The 22,076-nt window shown below is 48.1% G+C and overlaps 1 protein-coding gene across 2 annotated transcripts in view; it reads right to left on the reverse strand.

Annotated features, from left to right (window-relative positions):
• Positions 1 to 4,950: 4,950 nt before the first annotated feature.
• Positions 4,951 to 22,076, reverse strand: part of tspan4a (tetraspanin 4a) — a 69,024-nt gene continuing 51,898 nt past the window's right edge. For both annotated transcript variants that reach the window (XM_078085859.1, XM_078085858.1), the window contains exons 5-8: positions 15,355 to 15,456; positions 13,533 to 13,664; positions 6,405 to 6,488; positions 4,951 to 5,475 (exon numbers count right to left, since the gene is read on the reverse strand). In XM_078085859.1, the coding sequence (XP_077941985.1) occupies positions 5,407 to 5,475; positions 6,405 to 6,488; positions 13,533 to 13,664; positions 15,355 to 15,456 (387 nt within the window). In that variant the 3' untranslated portion in view covers positions 4,951 to 5,406. The remainder of the gene's footprint in view (positions 5,476 to 6,404; positions 6,489 to 13,532; positions 13,665 to 15,354; positions 15,457 to 22,076) is intronic.

Genomic DNA, 22,076 nt, shown 5'->3' on the forward strand with positions numbered 1-22,076 from the left:
GTTTATTTTAAAAATGTTAAAGGAGTAAATTCTGTAGGTAAGAGATTAGTAGAAATCGCCATACAGAAATAATTTTAGCATGTAGAATTTATACAGAAAAGTATGCAGGATCATTATCAGACTAACTTGAGCAGGAAGCAGGAAGTTAATTTAACAGAACAACATTGCATATACTTTACATAAAAATCTCATGTTGCTTCAATAGGTGAGAATTGAATACACTTAACATAAAAGGGACATTTTAAAGTCACATAAAAATCTCATGTTGCTTCAATAGGTGAGAATTGAATACACTTAACATAAAAGGGACATTTTAAAGTCACATTAAAATCTCATGTTGCTTCAATAGGTGAGAATTGAATACACTTAACATGAAAGGGACATTTTAAAGTAACACAAAAAAAATAAGTTGGGTTATCAGAGTAATTTAATACAATTAACATTAATAAAGTATTTTGAATTTACATGAGAAAATCATGTTTGTTTTACAAATAAAAATTAAGTATATTAAATAGAAATGAATCATTTTGACTAAACATGAATATAATATGTGCAACCGATGTACATATTTTTTTCATGTAAATTCAAAAAACTTTTTTTTTCAGTGAGGATCAATTTTTTGTGAGTGGGCGTTTTGAGTTTGTTGACAATAAGAAAGATGTACAAATATCACCAGACGTCCCCTTTTAATGCTGCGTTCTCAACCTTGGTGTCTCTTAGCTTAGCCAGACGGACACGAGCTCTGAGCTCCTCTTTTTATTTATTTTTAAATCACAAAATGACCCGTTTCACCGCCACTAGAAGTAGAGAAGCTTCTTATTTATGGTTTGATTGACGGATCGATCAGCTTGCCATCGTGTTGGTAGCGTCTGGATGTTCACTTGAGGACTGCATGGCCCAATAACCCGCCACCGTACCTCGCTTTGGCTCATTTCAAGCTTTGAAGCCCACCCCAAGGTCCGACAAAAAAATAAATAAAAAATCTGAGTTCTCTCCGTTCCTCCGCGCTTCCATGAAATCTCATCCACGGTGAAGACCACGTTTGGTGGGAAACTGGTGGAGATCTTCCCCCCCCCTGTTCTGTTGGTAACGCAGCGCCTCTAATCACTTGGACGTAGAGTGCGATGGCTTTAGAGGCCCGCGGCACGAGATATTAAAATCTGGGTGCCCTACATTGGGCGGTTTGTTTGTTTCTTTTCATATTCTTCCAGGCGGGCTGGAGGCGAGTGTCTGATAACACAGCGTCCCCTCTGATGGCCGTGTTCCGATTATAATCTGCTGGTCCAAACACATAATCATGTTGCGGCGGGACAATCTCAGCCATTTCCTTTTGTTGTTTAACGGCAGTAAGGGGATTAAAAAGTGTGATTGTTATCGACACAACGCTGAGCTCAGGATGCAGCATCTGTGGCTCTTTGTCTGAGGGGAGAATGTAAAATATGGCCCAACTGAATCCACTAAGTTCACTGCAAAGACTGGAAACGAGTCCACAAGAGTCTGCAGCCGCTCGGCGAGGCTGTTCAGGCTCAATGCTAACACGCTAACATGCTCACAGCGGGCAAATGTTGCACAAAAAAAAGCAGAAGTTTGGTCAGAAGGTTTACAAGCCCTGCATGGATCTTCAAACTCAATTTTGTGCAAAAACGTAGCTTGAATCCATCTGGTTGTTGTTGGAATATTTCAGTCAGGTCTTAAATGAAACTCTAATGGCCCAAAACCCATTAAAACAATCCAACACTCCACCAATGCATTCAGCTTTCCTCCGGTGTCTCTAGAGGGAAGGTTTGAGGGGAGTTTGAATCAATGGAAAAGCGATGTTGTCGTTAGCCGAGCCTCCGAGGCAACGACTGGGGGTCGTGACCCGACAGCAGCCCCTTCAGCCACTAAGAGGTCTTAAAGAAATCGCCCCCCCCCCCCCCCAGAGAGGGACGCTGTCCAGACACTTGATTTTTTTTTTAAAAGGAGAAAAATTGCATCTCTTCTCCCTAATTGGGAAAAACCTGTAGAAACCTTTTTTTTTTTTTTTTCAATAGTTTTTTTTTTTTTTTTTCATCAACCCATGAATCCTCCTATTGTCGAGGGAGGAAGAGACTCGAAGAAAAGAATACATTTCAAAAAACCTGTGGAAATAATTAGAAGCAGCTCCGGTGACGCATCTACTCGCCCGTCATCGAGGCAAAAGTGTAACACAAAATATACACACGTTAATGTGTCACCTATTGCACATACGTCATGATTTGAATATGTTTTAACCTTTTATTTCTAAGTGTTTCTGTGAGTTTGTGTTCCTCATGTGTTTTTGTAACCATGGAAACGCACAGGGACGTCTGAGGAGAAAGAAGAACAGCTTCATGACTATTGTTATTATTCCTGCGTTATTATGTAATGTGTGTTTTTAGGGTGTAACGTTAGCCCTCCACACTGGGGGGGCTCATGTTTGCCCTCCAGCTGACCCGTGATGTCATGCTGTGAAGAAGGATCCACTCCACTGTGAAGAGCCCAGCTCATCCTGGCGTTATACATCCTCAGATATTCTGGGCTTCGCTTCCTTTTCTCAGCCAAACACACAAAAAGAGGAAATATCCATGTTCAAGAAAACACACCTTCCCCGAGAGCGACTGAGCTCATTTCACTTCCCCAATCAGAGCCGACCAGACGCGACCTGAAAGGTGTTCGTTTTCACCGCCTCGCTGTCCGAGAGAGAGGGGGGGGGGGGGGGGGGCACACAAACACACAGGTATGTTTTATTGATCAAGTACAAGATGGGGAGAAAGCCTGTGAACATGGCCATGAATAATGCATCGGAGGAAGGGGGAGGGAACCCGAGGGCCGAGATGAAATGGAGAGTCAGCGGGGGGGACGGGGGGGGGGGGGGGGGGACGGGGGGCTGTGTTTCAGTAACCACATATCCCGACTAATTGAGTTAACCTGTGAGGGGTTTGCAGCCTTCTACATTTTTATGAAGTGATCGCAGCCCACAGTTGTCACTTTTCATCTATCACTTGTCTTTGATGGCTGTGGAGTTCCTGTCAATTGGCCCCTGAGCAAAGAATATAAACCCCCCCATCCCAAATATTTAACAGAAGGACACCAGACTGAGAGAACTGGACTGCAGAATGTCACTAATCAGTCAGCTTGTGTCTCTCTGTAGTTACTGCGTGTCTCTTTGTGGTGGTTTTGTGTCTCTTTGTAGTTACTGTGTGTCTCTTTGTGGTTGTTTTGTGTCTCTTTGTAGTTACTGTGTGTCTTTGTGGTGGTTTTGTGTCTCTTTGTAGTTACTGTGTGTTTCTTGGTGGTTGTTTTGTGTCTCTCTGTAGTTACTGTGTGTCTCTTTGTGGTTGTTTTGTGTCTCTCTGTAGTTACTGTGTGTCTCTTTGTGGTTGTTTTGTGTCTCTCTGTAGTTACTGTGTGTCTCTTTGTGGTGGTTTTGTGTCTCTCTGTAGTTACTGTGTGTCTCTTTGTGGTGGTTTTGTGTCTCTTTGTAGTTACTGTGTGTCTCTTTGTGGTGGTTTTGTGTCTCTTTGTAGTTACTGCGTGTCTCTTTGTGGTGGTTTTGTGTCTCTTTGTAGTTACTGCGTGTCTCTTTGTGGTTGTTTTGTGTCTCTTTGTAGTTACTGCGTGTCTCTTTGTGGTGGTTTTGTGTCTCTTTGAGGTGGTTTTGAGGCTCTGACCTAGTTTTGCGTCTCCATAGCGGTGTTTTTTGCACATCTGGACCCAGTGGTTCTACTCTGCAGGCCTGTGAAGACACTGGAGATTGTGGACGGACATTTTCACGTTGAAGCCTTTTGGGACTCTAACTGCATTCAAGGCCTGTTGACTTATTTCTTAATAAGAACCGCTGCAGTGAATGAAACACGCTCACACGTGAGTATATTAAATAAATGTGTGATAAGTTGGTGGTATTTGGTTCGACTGCTCATGTGTGATTTACTGTCAATAGAAGCCTGATATTACTGCTGCAGGTCAAAGAATCAAACTGTGACCCCACAAAGCGTCAAACCTCCACACGCCTCATCACATTATACCAAGCGTCGTGTTTCCACATCTATACGTGTCTTCGTTAAAGGTGCAGAATATGACAATAAGAGCATCATAATAGCAACAAATATTATCTCTGTAAAGAATAACACAAATAACACAACGTCTTTTAAAAGTTAAAAAGGGAAAGAACTACAGTCCACGAATATGGGAGATATGTAAGTAACATTAAATTGTTATTAAAGGCAAACAAATCCTTTTATTCAACAGCGAAAAAGCACAAGAGCGGATATTGGGGCAGCGAAGCAGAGATTTCTGGGTGATTCCCACAAACAGAACAGCATCATGGACGCGTAAGCAGGGTGGGAAATAAAGGATAGCGCTGAAAAGTCTCTAAAACCTTGTTTAAAATTCAATCGTCACTTGCCGCTGTCACTTAAATGTATTTAAAAAGCAGTATTCATTATTCAGATTTTAAATATTCATGCATGAATAAATAAAAGATCTTCTGCTCCCACCAAATTCCAGCAACACGTGTCGCTTCTTCCGCTCCCTCAGCATGGTCCATGATATTTGTGTTTCACTGCTTTCATGTTTTTTAGGGGTTTCTTTTGGTGCAAAAAGTCATCTCGACATTGGGGGGGGTTCACGGGGGAGGATCCTGCTGCTTGTTCATTTGTCTATTGATACCATATAAATCCGCCCAGTAAAAAGAGCCACATGTTCGACAGTCCCTCAGCGGCTTCCCCTCATTCTACTCATCTAATCGGTGGCCCGATTACCTCGGTGCTGCGCTAAATATTCTAATCGCTTTGGCGAAGTCGCTGCAGAGGAAATACATCAACCAACTAACACACCGATTCCGGGCAAATGTCCTCCGTTCCCTCCTGTTTCGTCATCAAGAATAAATAAGCGGGATCGCGCAGTAAAACCCTGCGGCGCTTCCTGTTGAGGAACGACACGGCGACGAGGTTTAGTCGAGCCAAAACATTTAATACACGGCAGGAGACATGCAGCACTCCACACGGCCCCCGACTGCACCTCTCGTTTGGAAAACACAGGAAATATTTTAGAACAAAACACATTAAAAAAAAAATTGTGTTACATTTCTTTTCTTTTTTTCTGATACACGTTCATAATACTGCTTCATGAAATATGTCACAAACAAATTAGCTTCTTTTTTTTTGACACAGAGCAAAACATAAAGGAAAGCAACTCAGGTGTTACACACTGTGCTCGGTGACAGCCAGCAGAAGATGTGATGACATCCGGAGGGCGTGAATGTCACGGAGGGGACGAAGGGAAGGACCGTCTGTGGGGGTGGGGGGGGTGGTGGTGTGGGTGGTGGGGGTGGTGGGGGTGGTGGTGGTGTCCATATCCTCTGAGGAGAAACAATCCCAGTGTGCTGAAGGCCACAGAGGTCGATGGCTACGCGTAGAAAGTCTCTGCTTTCACCGCCTGGCAGAACATCGTCATGGAGAAGACCAGGCCCAGGACCTGCACCAACACGGGGGGGACGAAAGTCGCCGTTAAAGTCCAACCACGGCGGGCAAAGTCACAGGGGAATAGACGGGAACCAAAAGGACGCCGCTCAAATCTCAGTTTGTTTCATTGACAGTAACAACAAGAGGATCCGCAACACAGACTTCTACAGTGGACACAGTGGACTTCTCGGCGTTTCGAAGGCTTCGACTCTGCTGGCAGCCTGTCAATCAGGAGGAAGCCCCACCCTAAAGCATTCTGCACCGCGGCTCTATTAGTCAGACGGACCATAAAGCGCGTTAAATGTTAAATGAGCTACTTTTTCCTGCCCGACCGGCAGCGACTAAGCGCTTTAATGCCTCGAACTCAATAATAATAATCATTCAAAATGTGTCGGGAGGAAAGCTACACGAAACACGCTTTAATTTGTGTCCTTCGGCATAATTGTATGATTGTCACTCAGCTGGCAGACATCATGTCCGTGATGCGATTACATCATCTCCCCAGTTCTCATCCGGCTGCACGTACAGCTTTCAGAAAAAAGCGGCCTGAGTAAAAGCCGCCCGCGGCGCGGAAGCGTCGCGTGATTGATGTTTTCGAGAGCGTCACCCCACCATCCTCCCCCCTCCCCCCCCCCCACCTCGCAACTTGTGTAAGCGCATCACGTCGCCACTTGCCTGGGACGCAGATCAAACGCTTTCTAGGGAGGAAGCTCCTCCGTGGCGCACAGAGAGAACACAAGAGGCTTATTCGGGCTCCCGCTGTCCAGAGAAATCCTCAAGAGCGCTCGGGCTCTTTGTTGGACAGGCCGCCGAAAGCCCCGACGCTGTTTATCACGAGGCGAGAGCCTCCGCCCGAGGCGGCGGATATCAAACACCGGAGGCTTAACGACGGCTGAAAGAGGAAGAAAAAACAAGAAAGAGCAACTTAAACGCCGCAATTACCTGTGTGAGCGCCGTGCATAGAGCGAAGATCCAGAGGGCCACCAGGTTCTCGTTCAGCCAGTCCTTCACGCGCTCGTAGCACGGCTGTGGAGACACAACGAGCACGTTCACGTTTGCAGGATTTATTGATAGGGGAAAATACTGCGGATGCCTTTGTGGGTCATCGTCAGAAGTAATAAAAAGGAGAAGAAAAGAAACGGGCTTTCAAAGAGCAGTCGACAGGTGACTTTACAAAGTGATGAGAGCGGCATTTGCCAGGCGGCACGTGGCTCTTTCACTTCCTCTTTTTATACACATGCCAAACTGTGCTTTTCATTATGTCCCTCCGGAGAAAAGACATCAGTCCACAGCTCTGCAGTCATGCCTTTCCCGTTGTGCCATCTTCTTCTTCTCTTTTTTTTTATATTCACCTACATTTTACCGCCGGCGGGACCACCGAGGGAAGCCGGAGACGTGTTTTCCTTTCGCACAAAGCAAAGTAATTCTGTGGCGGATCGATGTGGAAAGTCATGCAGTGGGCCCAAAAATATTTTTGCCCGGCTTCAGTGTTATTTATGAAACCGCTGCAGCCTGAAGACAAATGCATTCGTATTCGTTCGTCACAAGTGAACCCTCCTCGGCCTGAAGAGGAATCCGTCCTCCTCTTCCTCCTCCGTGTGGGAGGCTCTACTCAAAAAACCTCAATGGGGGGTTTTAATTGGGCTTAAATCATTTTGTGACACCGGCCGTTACAAAAGGTCAAGAAGGAGCGTGACGCTCCTAATGGGTGTTTTATAATGAGGAGGCTTGCTTTGCTTCAGAGAGCAGCTCGGTAGGAGTCACAGGAAGATCTTACTTGGGGGAAAGTTAAAGCTCCATCCCACGGTGGAGCTGTGGTTGTTGCAGACGCTCGACTGAGTGCAGTGGTTGTACGGAATGAGACTTTGTAGGAGACAAGATTCCGGTCTGCTGACTTAATGTGTGGAATGTTATTCCTGTCCAGAACGAAGAGCGGATTCGGTCCCTCTTGATTTACATTAGAAGTGCATTAGGAAAGTCACGTCCCCTTTGGCCTCTCGCTGCAACGCGCATTCCAAACCCATTCAGCGCTCTCCACCTGCTCCTCGTTCCCCCGGGACGAGCTCCACCTGCTCCTCGTTCCCCGGGACGAGCTCCACCTACTCCTCGTTCCCCGGGACGAGCTCCACCTGCTCCTCGTTCCCCGGGACGAGCTCCACCTGCTCCTCGTTACCCCCGGGACGAGCTCCACCTGGGACGCGTTCACCGGGACGAGCTCCACCTGGGACGCGTTCACCGGGACGAGCTCCACCTGGGACGCGTTCACCGGGACGAGCTCCACCTGCACTTCGTTCACCGGGACGAGCTCCACCTGGGACGAGCTCCACCTGCTCCTCCTTCTCCCGGGACGAGCTCCACCTGCTCCTCCTTCTCCCGGGACGAGCTCCACCTGCTCCTCGTTACCCCCGGGACGAGCTCCACCTGCTCCTCGTTCACCGGGACGAGCTCCACCTGCTCCTCGTTACCCCCGGGACGAGCTCCACCTGGGACGCGTTCACCGGGACGAGCTCCACCTGGGACGCGTTCACCGGGACGAGCTCCACCTGCACTTCGTTCACCGGGACGAGCTCCACCTGGGACGAGCTCCACCTGCTCCTCCTTCTCCCGGGACGAGCTCCACCTGCTCCTCCTTCTCCCGGGACGAGCTCTACCTGCTCCTCGTTCACCCGGGACGAGCTCCACCTGCTCCTCGTTACCCCCGGGACGAGCTCCACCTGCTCCTCGTTTCCCCCGGGACGAGCTCCACCTGGGACGAGCTCCACCTGCTCCTCATTCACCGGGACGAGCTCCACCTGGGACAAGCTCCACCTGCTCCTCGTTCTCCCGGGACGAGCTCCACCTGCTCCTCGTTCACCGGGACGAGCTCCACCTGCTCCTCGTTCACCGGGACGAGCTCCACCTGGGACGAGCTCCACCTGCTCCTTGTTCCCCGGGACGAGCTCCACCTGGGACGAGCTCCACCTGCTCTTCGTTCACCGGGACGAGCCTCGTACCTTCAATGAAGCCCTCATCTCTTCCTGTGTGCTCCTCTACTCGATCAATCGATTGGCATCCTGTGTTAAGTGTTTATGGGCCAATGTGCAGAGTGTTCCTGGATTTGAAAGCATTTATTTTGTATTCAAGATAAAAAACGGCCTCAAGTTGCTCTTTAAAAGGATCTTTTGGTTGGAAACAGCAGTCTTTTCTGTTGAAGGTCAACAAATGTTGTCATTTTTCATTTAATCACGTGTAGATCTTTCCACAACCCACGTACGGACGAAACCTTGAAGCATTGAGTGAGTGCTGCTGGTGTGTCTTCAGAGCGTTGTGTTGTGTTTGTGTGTGTCCTCAATGAGAGCGTGAGGACAAAATATCTTTTCCACTGTTCAGCATCACTCGCCTGAGAGATCAGCCTTCATTCGAACTCTCTGAAAAAGATGAACACCGTCTTGGGGGGATTTTTATCTATAAAAAGAACTTAATATTTCAACAATACAGAAAGCCTTGAAAGCCTTCGCCGACTCAATAAAGAAAATGTCTGGAGTACAAATTAATTTCAAACTGACAAGAAATTATGAATTATATTACTTCTGGTACGGATATTCGAAATGCACCACAGAAATATGAATGTCATTGCAATTAAAGGTCTGAAGATATTATTGACAATGAGAACTGTTTTGATTGTGAACTACACTAATTGATTAGTTCATCTAAGGGCAAACAACATAAATACAGAACCACCTGAATGAATCTCATATTAATCGTAAAAAGCCGCTGGAGTGCAGAGACCTCCGTGAAGGCCGGCCTATTTCAAAGCTTTCTGCAAAGTGTCTTTCAGGACAAGTGATAGAAAAGTACTGAAAAAGGTTGAGCCGTTTCTTTCCAAAATTTAAAACCAATTGTATCAAGCTGCTAACAATTAAGGTACCTGTTTTTTTGTCTGCTAAGTCTACACCTGTGACCACGATGGCGCCGCGTTTCAATCAATCATCCATGGTGGCCGGCTGCACTGTAGGTTGTGAACCCCTCAATGTTTGAGTTGTTCTAAAAGTGACTAATGCTGAAGCGTTTTAAATCTGCATTATCTCTAGTGACCAGCAGGGGGCGACTCCTCTGGTCCCATAGACGTCTATGAGAGAATGACTTCTCTCTTGATTTATTCCCTCAGTAAACATTGTAAACATGACTTTATGGTCTCAGTCTCTAGTTTCAAGTCTTCTTCAATACACCATGACGTTCATTTAGTAAAATATGGTCCATTTAGAGTCAAACAGACCATAAATCATTTACCGTGTGTTTTTAGTTCATTTAGTTCAAAGATAATTGCCTTAAAATGGCAGAATCCTCTTTGCTTACACTCAGTTCAAACCTCTCGTGTTCCTAAATGCCAAACTCCAGTTGAGTCCAGAAAGAGCTCATGGTCAGTAAATCCATTATGTCATTTGATGCTTACAGAGTTGTGCGACATCACCATTTACAGCTGTGAGTCTCCGTGCTCTGCACACGATCGGTTTGGGCGGTCGTACGGGTTCGGACCTTGGTACCACGGCTCCACCTCGCCTTCACCCGCTACTCTTCAGACTGAAGCTCCAAAGGGATTTGGGATATTTTCACTTCACTTCTCTGCCGTGGAAGTGGAGATGCGTGGACCGTTTGTATCTGCCGTCTTCTCTCTACGTTGTGCACAATTGCCACTTGAAATTAATTAAATTACATTCAATTAAATTGATTTAATATAATTTGAGTGATGACATTTCTAATGGACACTGTCTGCTGATGAAGATCACGTGGCAGAAAGTCCCAGAAGAGCGAGTAAATGGACCTTGGCGGTGAGGCACTTTCAATCTGGTTTTAAAGATGAAATCACTTATCAAGGTGTGACATTTATTGATGAGCTTTATTAACTGACCATTTCCACGTCACCATCCGCTCGGCTCACAGCTGTTGAATGTGCCTGCTGTTTTTGTGTTTTTTCATTTTGGCTCTTATTTTTTATCCAAGTCACATGATAATTTCAAGTTTTCTTAATAAGGTTTTTCAATTACGGTTGATGCTAAATATAGTTGATTGAAGCATTAATTCCTGTGTGTAATCAGAAAGATTCATCATCGTGCTCATGGAGACGTACAGTGCCCATAAATAGCAAGATGCATGGAGTGAGAGCTTATGTTGGTCCAACAAGCTATTTTCTGTCACGTGATGTTGTCGGGCATAAAAAGACAAATACTTTTCCCAGATACTTTTAGGAAAGGAACAGCTGTAGCTAAAATCAGCCTTACAATTGCATCTAACTGAATTGGAGGGGACCTAAAATCGAACCCTGCGGTATCCCATAAGAAAAAGCTGAGTAAGTCCGTTACACACTACGGACGTGAAGAATAATTGCAAAACAATTCCAGGGCTTGAGTTGTGAAAGGTGATCACAGAAGGTGTAGAGACTGAAAGGAATAGTTTGCCATCTTGATTCTAGTATCTGTGACAAAAACTACAGGTTAAAAAAAAGTAGTGAAAACGTTTGTGATGGCATTTAAAGTGAGAACTTGGTGGTTCCATCTGATAGATAAGTCGAAGGCTGCATCAGGTCACCTACCACATGCTCCTGCATACGAATAGTGAGCTCTGCTGTGTCCAAGGGACACAGAGCCAGTGAAAGGTCACAATGTGATGCATCAGCTGCCAAGAGGAGATTGTTAGTCAATATGGCGGATTCTGTTAAATGGAGCAAGGTCTCTGAAACCAGACTGAAATATTCAAGGAGGTTCTGTAGGCAGGAAGGAGAGATGCAGTTCAGTAAAAACACAACATCTCTAGGACTTATGTGTAATCCATCACTTCACGTATGAATGACGGATTTACAGCTCTAGCTGGTTCTGAGGGACGAGGGACTAATTGCGTTCATGACACGTTCATGGGAAGGCTGTCAGAAAACAGGCGGTTGCTTTAATGAGAGACGCAGGTGGCTTCACCGCGGTGACAGATTCCCGTGCGGCAGCGTTTGGTCACCAGTAGGCGGAGCAATTCAAGTCATCAATGAACGGGTCGATGCATTAGATCCCGTGAGACGGCTTCCAATCTTGCCAAACGATGTGCGGATTCATCTTGTTGCACACTTTCCCGTTATAATCACACCTGTTACCTATTTGTCAAGACAACAATGTTGTAGCTTTTTAATTTTTTCCCTTTAGAGTGATGCAATTCTCTGCGCATCCTCGTAATAATACAACCCCGGGCAGATTTTCCACATGACACTATTAAATGTAAAGTCATTGCCGACCCTTTTCTTCTCCGGTGTGGTTTGGCAGCTGCGAGGCTTCGACTATTACTTCAAACCAGGTCGGGATGCAAAGTCTGTGCTGCCTTTGAGTGATGAAAACGTCGAGAGGTACAGACCCCGAAAACCTCAGCTGTTTGTTTGTCGTCGTAAAGTTTTTCGTTGAATTGTTTCTTTCTGCAGTTTTTATTGCAACGCAAACAGCGTTGTGCACAGCAGGCGCTAATAATTAAAAACACTGATTATTCATTACCAAACATGGGTGGACCCAGGAGACAAGTCCGTCTGGACAGAAGTGATTAATTCAATATCTGTCATTTAGAATAAAAATCTCCCAGTCCTCTGTTTGCTCGCCACACAGTTAAGGTTAGATTTTCCTAATTGGACAATTTGTGGGCCAAGTTGTTTTTCAGGGGGCGGCACGGTGGCGTGGTGGTTAGCACCGTTGCCTCACAGCAAGAAGGTCCTGGGTTCGATTCCACCCAGTGGCCTTTCTGTGTGGAGTCTGCATGTTCTCCCCGTGTCTGCGTGGGTTCTCTCCGGGTTCTCCGGCTTCCTCCCACAGTCCAAAGACATGCTCTGGGGATCAGGTTGATTGGGGACTTTAAATTGCCCGTAGTTGTGTGAATGTGAGTGTGAATGGTTGTGTGTCTCTGTGTTGCCCTGCGATTGGCTGGCGACCAATCCAGGATGTACCCTGTCTATCGCCCGAAGTTGGCTGGGATGGACTCCAGCCCCCCCGCGACCCTGTGTGCAGGATAAGCGGTTTGACGATGGATGGATGGATGGAAGTTGTTTTTCAAAAGATAACTGGTTATTGGAATTTAGAAATGACTCATTGTTTGGAAAGAAAAGCAGGTATGCATATTAATTATGTTACTGGGATGATTTGCGATAAATGAGGAATTCACTTATTATTTCCATTTAAATTAAATGTGCCCAGCGCTAGTTTTTTTTAATCTGTACCTGAGATGATATTGGACATCACTTGAACTCCCTCATTCAGGTCATGTAGAACCTCGCCAGTATAGACAATTGACTTGAATTAGTTGGTTGAGGTTTTATAAATTCAATATGAAAAATGGTCTCCTTTAAATACAGTACAACTTTAACCGGAGGGTTAAAGTTGAAGTGCTGACTCCCAGATCTCTGCTCATAAGTGATGATTGGGAGGAAAAAATCCAACTCTGCTTTTAACATTATTAAAAATCATAAACCATTTGTAAGAATAGGATGTCATCGCCGTCATCTTTTTGTTAGCCAAGTAAACAGGAGCGGTTGTATTTGGGCCGTGGAGGAGGGGCTCAAAGGTGCCTTTTAATGCTCAGGTAAATGACCTGCCAATGAGCAGGTAGCCCCGCCCTAAGCCCACCAAGCTATACTTTATGGTCTGTTGGACTCCAAATAGACAATAATTCACAAAATAAACACCATGCTGTATTGACGAAGACTTGAAACCAGAGACTGAGACCATAAACTCATGTTTACTGAAGGAATAAGAGAGAAGTAGAGTCATTTTCTCATAGATTTCTATGGGACCAGAGGAGTCGCCCCCTGGTGGTCACTGCAGAGAATGCATGGTTTAGATAACTAAGCATAAGCTTCATTTTTCAGAAGTGCCAAACTCTTGACAAACTTAAAATATCGACTTTCTCTCCTCAAGCCACATGCACACCGCTTCCCAGCCCTGCTGTGCCTAGTTACGGTTGCCGAGGGAGGATTTGCGAATCGCTGGGAAAGGTGTTCAAGCAAACATTGAGTTTCCGTCTCCATAGCACCTTCTGGACGACTACTTTGGGGTATTTTTGTAGGGTACTTACTGCTGTCCACCACGTCCCCGGGTTGTCCAGGCCACAGTTGTCGCTGTACTCCAGGCAGCAGGAGTCCGGCACACGGGAGGTGTTGTACACCTCGAACCAGTCCGTGTGGTTGGTCACTCCGCAGCATCGGAACTGCACCGGGGAGAAAAGACGGGTCAAGAGAGTCCGTCCCAACACAAAGAATCCTAACGTGTGATGTCATTCAACGTCCCCCGATGACGGAAACCAAGAACGATTTACCTGCTGAGGAACAACATCCGCCGAGCGAATGATTCATACGAAACCTTTGATCTGTCAGATATCGAGCCTCTTTTTGTACAATACACATCTCATTTGTATTAAAGGCCTAAAATCATTTTCCAACGCGCAGGCTTCTTTTTATCTTTGTGATTGCTATGGATTTTTGATAAGGGATCATGGCTTCCAACACAATTCAATTCATCAGTGTGCTTGGGTGAAAAAGATAAGGCGCCCCCGATGTTTTGTTCATTCAGTGGACCTTATTCCCGTGTGGGAATAATGCCGAGTCGCTCCGTGCACAGAATCAGGGATTGTGTGTTAATCTGAAACTCGCTCGCCCGCTTAAACAATGGATCATGTTTGCAATTCATAAGAAGTAAGGCTAACAAAGCCATTCAAAAAGCATCTGAAGCATGAACTTTGAGTCGTAATGTTCAAACTATTTCACCTTGAAAAGTTTACAGCCAGCTGCTCTTTCCTGATTTACCACATGCTGCTTTTTTTTTTTTACTACTCGTATGCAGATCCTCTTCTATCCCCAGAGCATCCGTTAATAACATGCAGGGTGGACGTTGCACAGTGACTCAGCACGTCCGAAGGACGAAACCGTGACAGAAAAAGAGCCGGACTTCACCTCGGCCGGACTGCACGGAGCCTCGTGCACAGCGAGGCACGTTCACGCCTCCTGCAAGCGATGGCTCAATCACGCGGCGGTTCCTCGCGTCGCACACGCTGGCGTGGATTATCTGCACAGCGATGCGTTTCTCCGCCGTCATCGTCTTTCCTAACGAGGAGGCATCCTGCCACAGTTTGCCTCGAGGAAACCAGACACCCGCTCAGCGTTTACTGCTCTAATGGAACAGAACTAAGAGGCTCGACATCGGTCCAGAGCGCCCCGACGTCTCCAATCTGTCATTGGATGTCTCCCATCTGTCCTCTGCAGCCCTACGTCCCGTATCTCGCATTACCAACTAATCTAATCTAAGATAATGTTGATGAATAACAGAAAGGAAACCAATCAAAGCGGGATTACACCGTAGAGAGTCTGTGATGTTTTTGTTGATCTATCTGACAGTATTTTAACCCTAAAGCTTCAAGCGTTTGTTACGGTTGAGTCTTCCTCACACTTCTTTACTGTCATATTTTTATGTTCATTTTTTCTCCACATCCCAGTAACAACAGGAAGGATCGCAGAGTTTTACCACATTTCTTTACACAAAATGCAGGAAGATAAACCCAAACAGCCCTTTTAACGTGATGGAATCGCAGTGGTACAAATAGTGAAACGTCTCTAATAATAAAGTGTCACAATAGATAATCAAAACGGTCTTTCATAAGGGCTGAAATTTCATTTAATTGATATTTGTCAATTTAAATCCACCATTGGCAGCCGGTAGTGTGGAGCCTCATATTAACACATGTTTGGAGGCTCAAGGACTTTTATTTTGAAACAAATTGTTGTTCTGATCATCTCTTAAACCTAACTAAAGTACTTCTCAATCTTTTCGTTTAGTTGCCTAAACCCGAGTTGTCCCCCGCAAGGACGGAGGCTTATTTTGGAAGGAAACCTACGACATCTCACATCGGTTTGTACGATCATCCAGGCGTTAGTCAGGCCCACGTTGCCCTCCGAGCCGAACAGCTGGAGGCCCTTCTTCAGATCCCTCTGGGCGTAGTGGTCGATCTGAGGAGACAGGAAGGCAGAGACACACGGCGTCCGTCACTTATTGTTATTTGGACGTGTAGATTGCCCGTGGAAAGCCGAGCGACGAGTTATGGTTTTTAATCTCAGTTTTGGTCGTTACGCGGTGGAGTGTTCTGCGTTTGACCTCCGGTTCAAACACTCACGGAATGGAGTAGAAACTAATAAAATGGGTGTTTTTATCCCATCAGGTCTTTGTCTCAGCAATAAAGAACATGAACACAGTACGAAACAGAAGACATTACAAAGACCTGAGGTCAACGACCTGCGGAAACCTCCCAGCAGCCTGGTGTTCGCGTTGTTTGACGAGGTTCAACGGGTCCCGAGTCGGTCACGGAGGCTTTCTGTTTGCCAGCCGTTGCGTTGCCTGAGAGGCCACGTGAGTCCAGTTTGAACCGGTTCTGAACCGGAGCTTCTCCACCACTGCGGAGCCGGATAGACTCTGAGGTCAACCCTGAGAGAAGACCACCGCAGAGGCGACCGTGGTGCATGTGGAGTAGAGAGGGTGCGCCAGGAACCGCAGGGTGGTTGGTTCGAACCCCGGCTGCTCCATTTCGTCCCATGTCGAAATGTCCCTGAGCAAAGACACCTAACCCCGCCCCTCCTCTACCTGCTCCCCGGGCGCCTTAACGGCAGCACACTGCTCCCAATATGTGGGACGGGTTAAATGCAGAGTTCTTCTTCTTCTTCTTCTTCTTCTTGCGCACCGTGTTTCTCTGCAGGCCTTTCACAGAAGTCCTGCGAGAGAAACCGGCTCATCTTGTGGGTAAAGAACACCTTTAAACGGAGTGAATCCATCGGCAGGAAGCCGAGCCGCTGTGCACCCGAGGGGCTCCGTGCAGAACAAACAAGACGCCACGTCGAACAAAAAGGTCCGCTCGCTTCACCCCACAAAACCAACAGGACGGAGGAGGAGACAAACACAACCGGCGAGGAGCAAACGGCGCCCACAGGCTCCGCCCTGTTTGCACATTTTAGACGGTCAATCCCGAGACCCTCGGATGACAGTGATCGTATTGGTTGAGAGATGAGGCCTCAGAGTCGCCGAATCGAGGACACGCAGCTTCTCTGATGTAACAGTTGGAACATGTTTAACACAACAGACCTTGTCGACAGTTTCACACCGTCACAAGACAACAACAAACACTGTGGAAATGTTGCTCGATAGACCCGCCGGGATAGATTTTCTGCGCTCAAATCCCCGAATGCAAGAATCTTCTTTGTAGACGTGGAGCGGTCGGGCAGTCTGACAGTTTGGGACGGACATCGAGACGCGCCCCCCCCCCCCGCTGCCTCGGCCTACTTTTCCATCTTACACATTGAGAACTTTGAACACTTTGTCGAAACATCAAAGAGACTTCAAAGCCCACAACAATGGCGAGGTACTTTCCTCCCGCCCTTCCTTTGGTCGACGCCCCTTCTGGTACATACAGGTGCCTGTAAACACGTGAAAGAAAATGGGGACGCCTCAGAGAGACGAAGACGAAAGAGAATCCCGAACAACGAGACGAATGACACGGATTGTGATTTCTCGCAACAATGTAGATGCTGCAAGCTGCTGCATGACGTCATCAATCCGATGCATCCGACGCGGGAATCCGGGAGCTCTGATCCCCCATTCGAGTGGACCGGGTGAAGTCCTCTTTTCATTTCGGTTCCAAGTAGGTCGTTGTGCGAAGAGCGGCGGCGGGGGCGGCGGCAGGAGGCGGGCGAGCGAGGACGCGGCCCGGCCTCCCAGCAGCCGTATTGATGTTGTCCTCGGGACTTCAGTCACCCTTTAACTACACCAGGCGAGTCAGAGATGGACCATCAATTATTTACCAGACGGGGATCCGGGGAGAGATGGGAGAGAGAGAGAGAGAGAGAGGAGGAGACGGACGGGTGGATTCAAGAAGACGAGCGGCGAGGACGAGCCAGCGGACGACGAAGGGCACAGAGTTTACACTTTAAGTTTGTTTACTTCAGGAATAATTGTAACAACAAACGCCCGCGGTGAGGCGTTTAAACGCTGCCAGAACTCTAAAAGCAAAACGTAGAGAGGCTGTTAATTGATTTTGATTTATCGATTTATCTTTATAATTATTAGAAGCTTTTATTTCAGCATTATTCATTAGTTAATTTTACCTCTTTGGATTCTAATTCAAAAATCTTTACTCCGGTTTCCGAGCTCCACTGATTTAAAATCCTGGTGTTTCCTCATTTATACCGACACATTTCTTCCAAACGCTCCTTTTGTCCAAATGTGGCAGCAGGCGAAACCAGACGCTGAGACACAGCAGCTCCATCAGCACAGATGTTAACTTTCAAGTTGCCCGTCACGTTATCGAGCTGCTCTTCTCCTTCATTCCAGCCACTGAACATATTCAGTTGCAGGAGGAGCGACGTGGAAGGAAATAAAGGCCATGATCCTTCACCGATGTGCCTCCATTAGGATTTCGAGTGTGGCGCTTTAACCCGAGCTGTAGAATAGAAGATCTCCGCCTGATGCCTCGTAAAAGCCGCTTGTTCTCTACTTGTTCACCTGCTGTATTCAGATGTTTTGGAGTGATGATTACTGGCCACTGGTTACTATGTGAGATGCAGCACCTTGGTTTCAGATGAACAAACAGAGTTCACGACGGGCGAACAGGTACAGTGAAGTAAGCAGAGAGGACATTAGGATTGAAGACATGTCAGAGGGGAGGAAACCATGAGGAAGAACGGCTCCCGGCAGGAGATGCGTTGCTCTCAGACGCCAAACCGCAGACGGCGTTTCTCTGCTTTCAACGATATTGATCGGGAACTTCAAATTGCAGCGCGGAAGGTTTGTAATTCAATCACAGCGGCGGACTCAGATTTAAAAAGCCGTCTTTCATACGCATGCGATTTGGTCCCGGTGCTTTTCCCAGTGCGTCCAAACGTCCCATTGGCTGCCCGCTTCCATCCCATCCCTCCGCCAGCAGGGAGCCCGATGACCTTCAGGGGCCCCCGAGCCCGCAACCTGCAGGAGCTGCTTTGCAGCAGGCGGAGGAGGAGCGCCACCCGTCTGGAGAACGGGGGGCGGGGAACAGGAGAAGCGGCCCTCGGGTAGGGGGGCCTCTCGTCTCCGGACTGAGATTCCCCCCCCCCGGGGCGCAGCAACAAATCAGGGCTTGAATCGGGCGCCGCTCCTCTTCTTACTGACTAATCAGAGTCCTCGGATCGGGCAAATCAATTAGAAAAACCCGACTGGGGCAAATCAATTACACCTTCCGTCTTCCGTCTCTAATCAGCTCCTGATTAACACTCAGCGACCGGCGTGCGCCGCCGATCGATCTGACAGCCTCCATTAAGGTGAACGCCGCTTCTCCTCCTCTTCTCTTTCATGCTTAAATTAAACCAAAGTTTGATTATAATTATTCAAAATACAAATCTCTCTCATGTCATTTCGTTCTTAATTTGTGTATTTTGTTGGTGCAGTTAATAGTTTGGGAAAGGATCAGTCAATCAGCAGCACAATTAAACTACATATTTTATACTCATTTGAGTATAAACACGGAATAAAAAAAAAAAGAAGTAGCGAACAAGGAAAAAGAGCAGAACACGAGTAAAGAAAAGTCCACGCCGACTGAACGCTTCTCAGGCCTGAGGCACTGACGGTGATGATGATGATGATGACGAAGGTGGAGCTGTCTAGATGAAGCGTCGCACCGTCAGGGTTCCCCGTCGGCAGAGGACACGAAGACGCTCGTCCAACAAAACGCCGCCTTCACTCACGTGTTTGCTGCTGCACTTCTGCTCCGGATGTCTATAATAGATAAAAGTCCATAAATACGTAATAACGGTTAACATTAGAGAAGGACGCATAAAAACGTCTCCTCTCCGCTCGCGGATACATTCCGGCGTGTGACGAATGGCTCGTGTGCTGCCAGGGAGAGAAGCGTCGTGGAGCTGGTGGAAATAAAGTGGAACTGCTTTTTAATAGCCGGCATTCTTTAATTTATTTCTTTATGGTTGCAAAAGGCGCCGCCGGAAGGAACGAGTCCTGGTTCAGAGCGCCGGGGCCTTCGTCTCCAACCGCCTCCGTCACGCGCCGGATATGAACTAACGAAATGAAATCCCGAGGTCGGCGTTTCTGACCCCCCCCCCCACCCCCCACCCCCCTCCCTGATTGAGAGTGTGAAGGGAACTGTTGTTTTATCACATATTACACCCCCAGTGTGGCCTTTTCTCACCCTGAAACCAGCCGTCACACCTGTTCTGACACCTTGTGTCCTTGAGGTGGACGGAGCCAGTGGAGGTGGACGGAGCGAGTGGAGGTGGACGGAGCGAGCCAGTGGAGGTGAACGGAGCGAGTGGAGGTGGACGGAGCCAGTGCAGGTGGACGGAGCCAGTGGAGGTGGACGGAGCGAGCCAGTGGAGGTGAACGGAGCGAGTGGAGGTGGACGGAGCCAGTGCAGGTGGACGGAGCCAGTGGAGGTGGACGGAGCGAGCCAGTGGAGGTGAACGGAGCGAGTGGAGGTGGACGGAGCGAGCCAGTGGAGGTGAACGGAGCGAGTGGAGGTGGACGGAGCCAGTGCAGGTGGACGGAGCCAGTGGAGGTGGACGGAGCGAGCCAGTGGAGGTGAACGGAGCGAGTGGAGGTGGACGGAGCCAGTGCAGGTGGACGGAGCCAGTGGAGGTGGACGGAGCGAGCCAGTGGAGGTGAACGGAGCGAGTGGAGGTGGACGGAGCGAGCCAGTGGAGGTGAACGGAGCGAGTGGAGGTGGACGGAGCGAGCCAGTGCAGGTGGACGGAGCGAGCCAGTGGAGGTGGACGGACGGAGCCAGTGGAGGTGGACGGAGCGAGTGGAGGTGGACGGAGCGAGCCAGTGGAGGTGGACGGAGCCAGTGGAGGTGGACGGAGCGAGCCAGTGCAGGTGGACGGAGCGAGCCAGTGGAGGTGGACGGACGGAGCCAGTGGAGGTGGACGGACGGAGCCAGTGGAGGTGGACGGAGCGAGCCAGTGCAGGTGGACGGACGGAGCCAGTGGAGGTGGACGGAGCCAGTGGAGGTGGACGGACGGAGCCAGTGGAGGTGGACGGACGGAGCCAGTGCAGGTGAACGGAGCCAGTGGAGGTGGACGGAGCCAGTGGAGGTGGACGGAGCGAGCCAGTGGAGGTGAAGTCGGTGCAACAAAAAGCCCCCGCCATGACGGGAAAGGTGCACAGCGTGACGGCGCGCGGCGGCTCGGGGGCAGAATTCGCTCTTTTAATTTGAAGCTTTCAACGTCAAAACGGGAAATCGTTTTCCGCTCGGAGGCCTCCGTCGGCATCGAGCTCGGCGGTCCCACCGGAGTCTGATCCAGATGTTTCTGCTCGACTGATGTTCCTCCCGAGCCACAAGCACGTTTTCATATTGTTTCTTGGGGTAAAAGTACCGCCGCGTAAAGGCCTATTGATCTGACTTTATATAACTGACTCCAGGTCCTATCAATACGGTTCTTTAACAGCTCAAAGCACCTCGGGGGGGAAGCTGGGAGAAGGAGGCCGATCATTTCCATCACTCGTGCTGTGCCTGTTGAGAGATTCCACTCCGACGCTCAATCCGAGACCTTTTCTGCTTCCCGGCAGGACGCTTGATTAGCAACCGAATCCAATACTCAACAGCGAGCGCTTATCAACACCACAAACACAACTTTACTTAAGGAAAAATACTAACACAAAGAAGTTTGGCTGCTTCTTTGCAGAAAATACCCCTTTTCACCGCCGGCCTGCTCTCACTTCTACTAACTGAAAGCATAATAACACAAGTAATAACTGTTATTCCCTGAGGACTAATGACAGAAGATGGCGGGCGGTCTGCCGGTCCGTCGTGGCTCTGTTTATCTTTCTCCTGCGGACTGATTTTCCCCTTGAGGTGATAATAAAGCCGAGCCGACAAGGTTGTAAAACCCGCGGCGTGGCGGCACGAAAAACACCCATACATCAACAATTCTCAACGCGGCGCCGCTGACGCCAGGCTCATTTTCATTTCACCTCGCATGGCCTCGGTCGTCAGAGGCCGACAGGGGGAAACAAGCGGCGGGGCGGTCGGGGGGGCGTTGGAGCCGGACCAGCGAGCGCGACCAACGTGCACCCGCTGCACACTGGAACCTTTTTAACTCGGCAGCTGCAGGACCCGCTTTCAGGGCGGTTACCGTGGCAACGGAGGGGAGGAAAAAGCAGCAGGTCCTGATAATCAGAGATAAACTCTATCTACACACACAGGATAAAAAAAAAACAAAGTGACACTGATAAGGATCTCTTCAGAAAGAGACGAAAAATATTCGTGTGCATGGAAAGAAGCTCGTTGTAAGTGAAAGAAAATTCCCCGCAGATGATATTAAGGTTTTTATTTTGCAAAAAAAGTTTATAAACTGAGCGGTTATAAAAGCGATGTTCCTCCTAAACAGTCTGTCAAGATGACGTTTGAACAACTTGAATAACTGAACTAAGAAAATAGCCAAATTGTTTTGCGGTGTGGGTGCAGAATAATACAAAGCACCAAAGAATGAGGCAGAATCTCCGATAATGACAGCATGAAAAGGAGATAATGTCCCCGACTGATGCTGCAGGGAGCGAGGGGCCGTGATGTATGAAGCCGGCGCATTGTTAGCGGAATACA

This window comes from Gasterosteus aculeatus, chromosome 12 (genome assembly GCF_964276395.1).
Source record: "Gasterosteus aculeatus chromosome 12, fGasAcu3.hap1.1, whole genome shotgun sequence".
NCBI lineage: Eukaryota > Metazoa > Chordata > Actinopteri > Perciformes > Gasterosteidae > Gasterosteus > Gasterosteus aculeatus.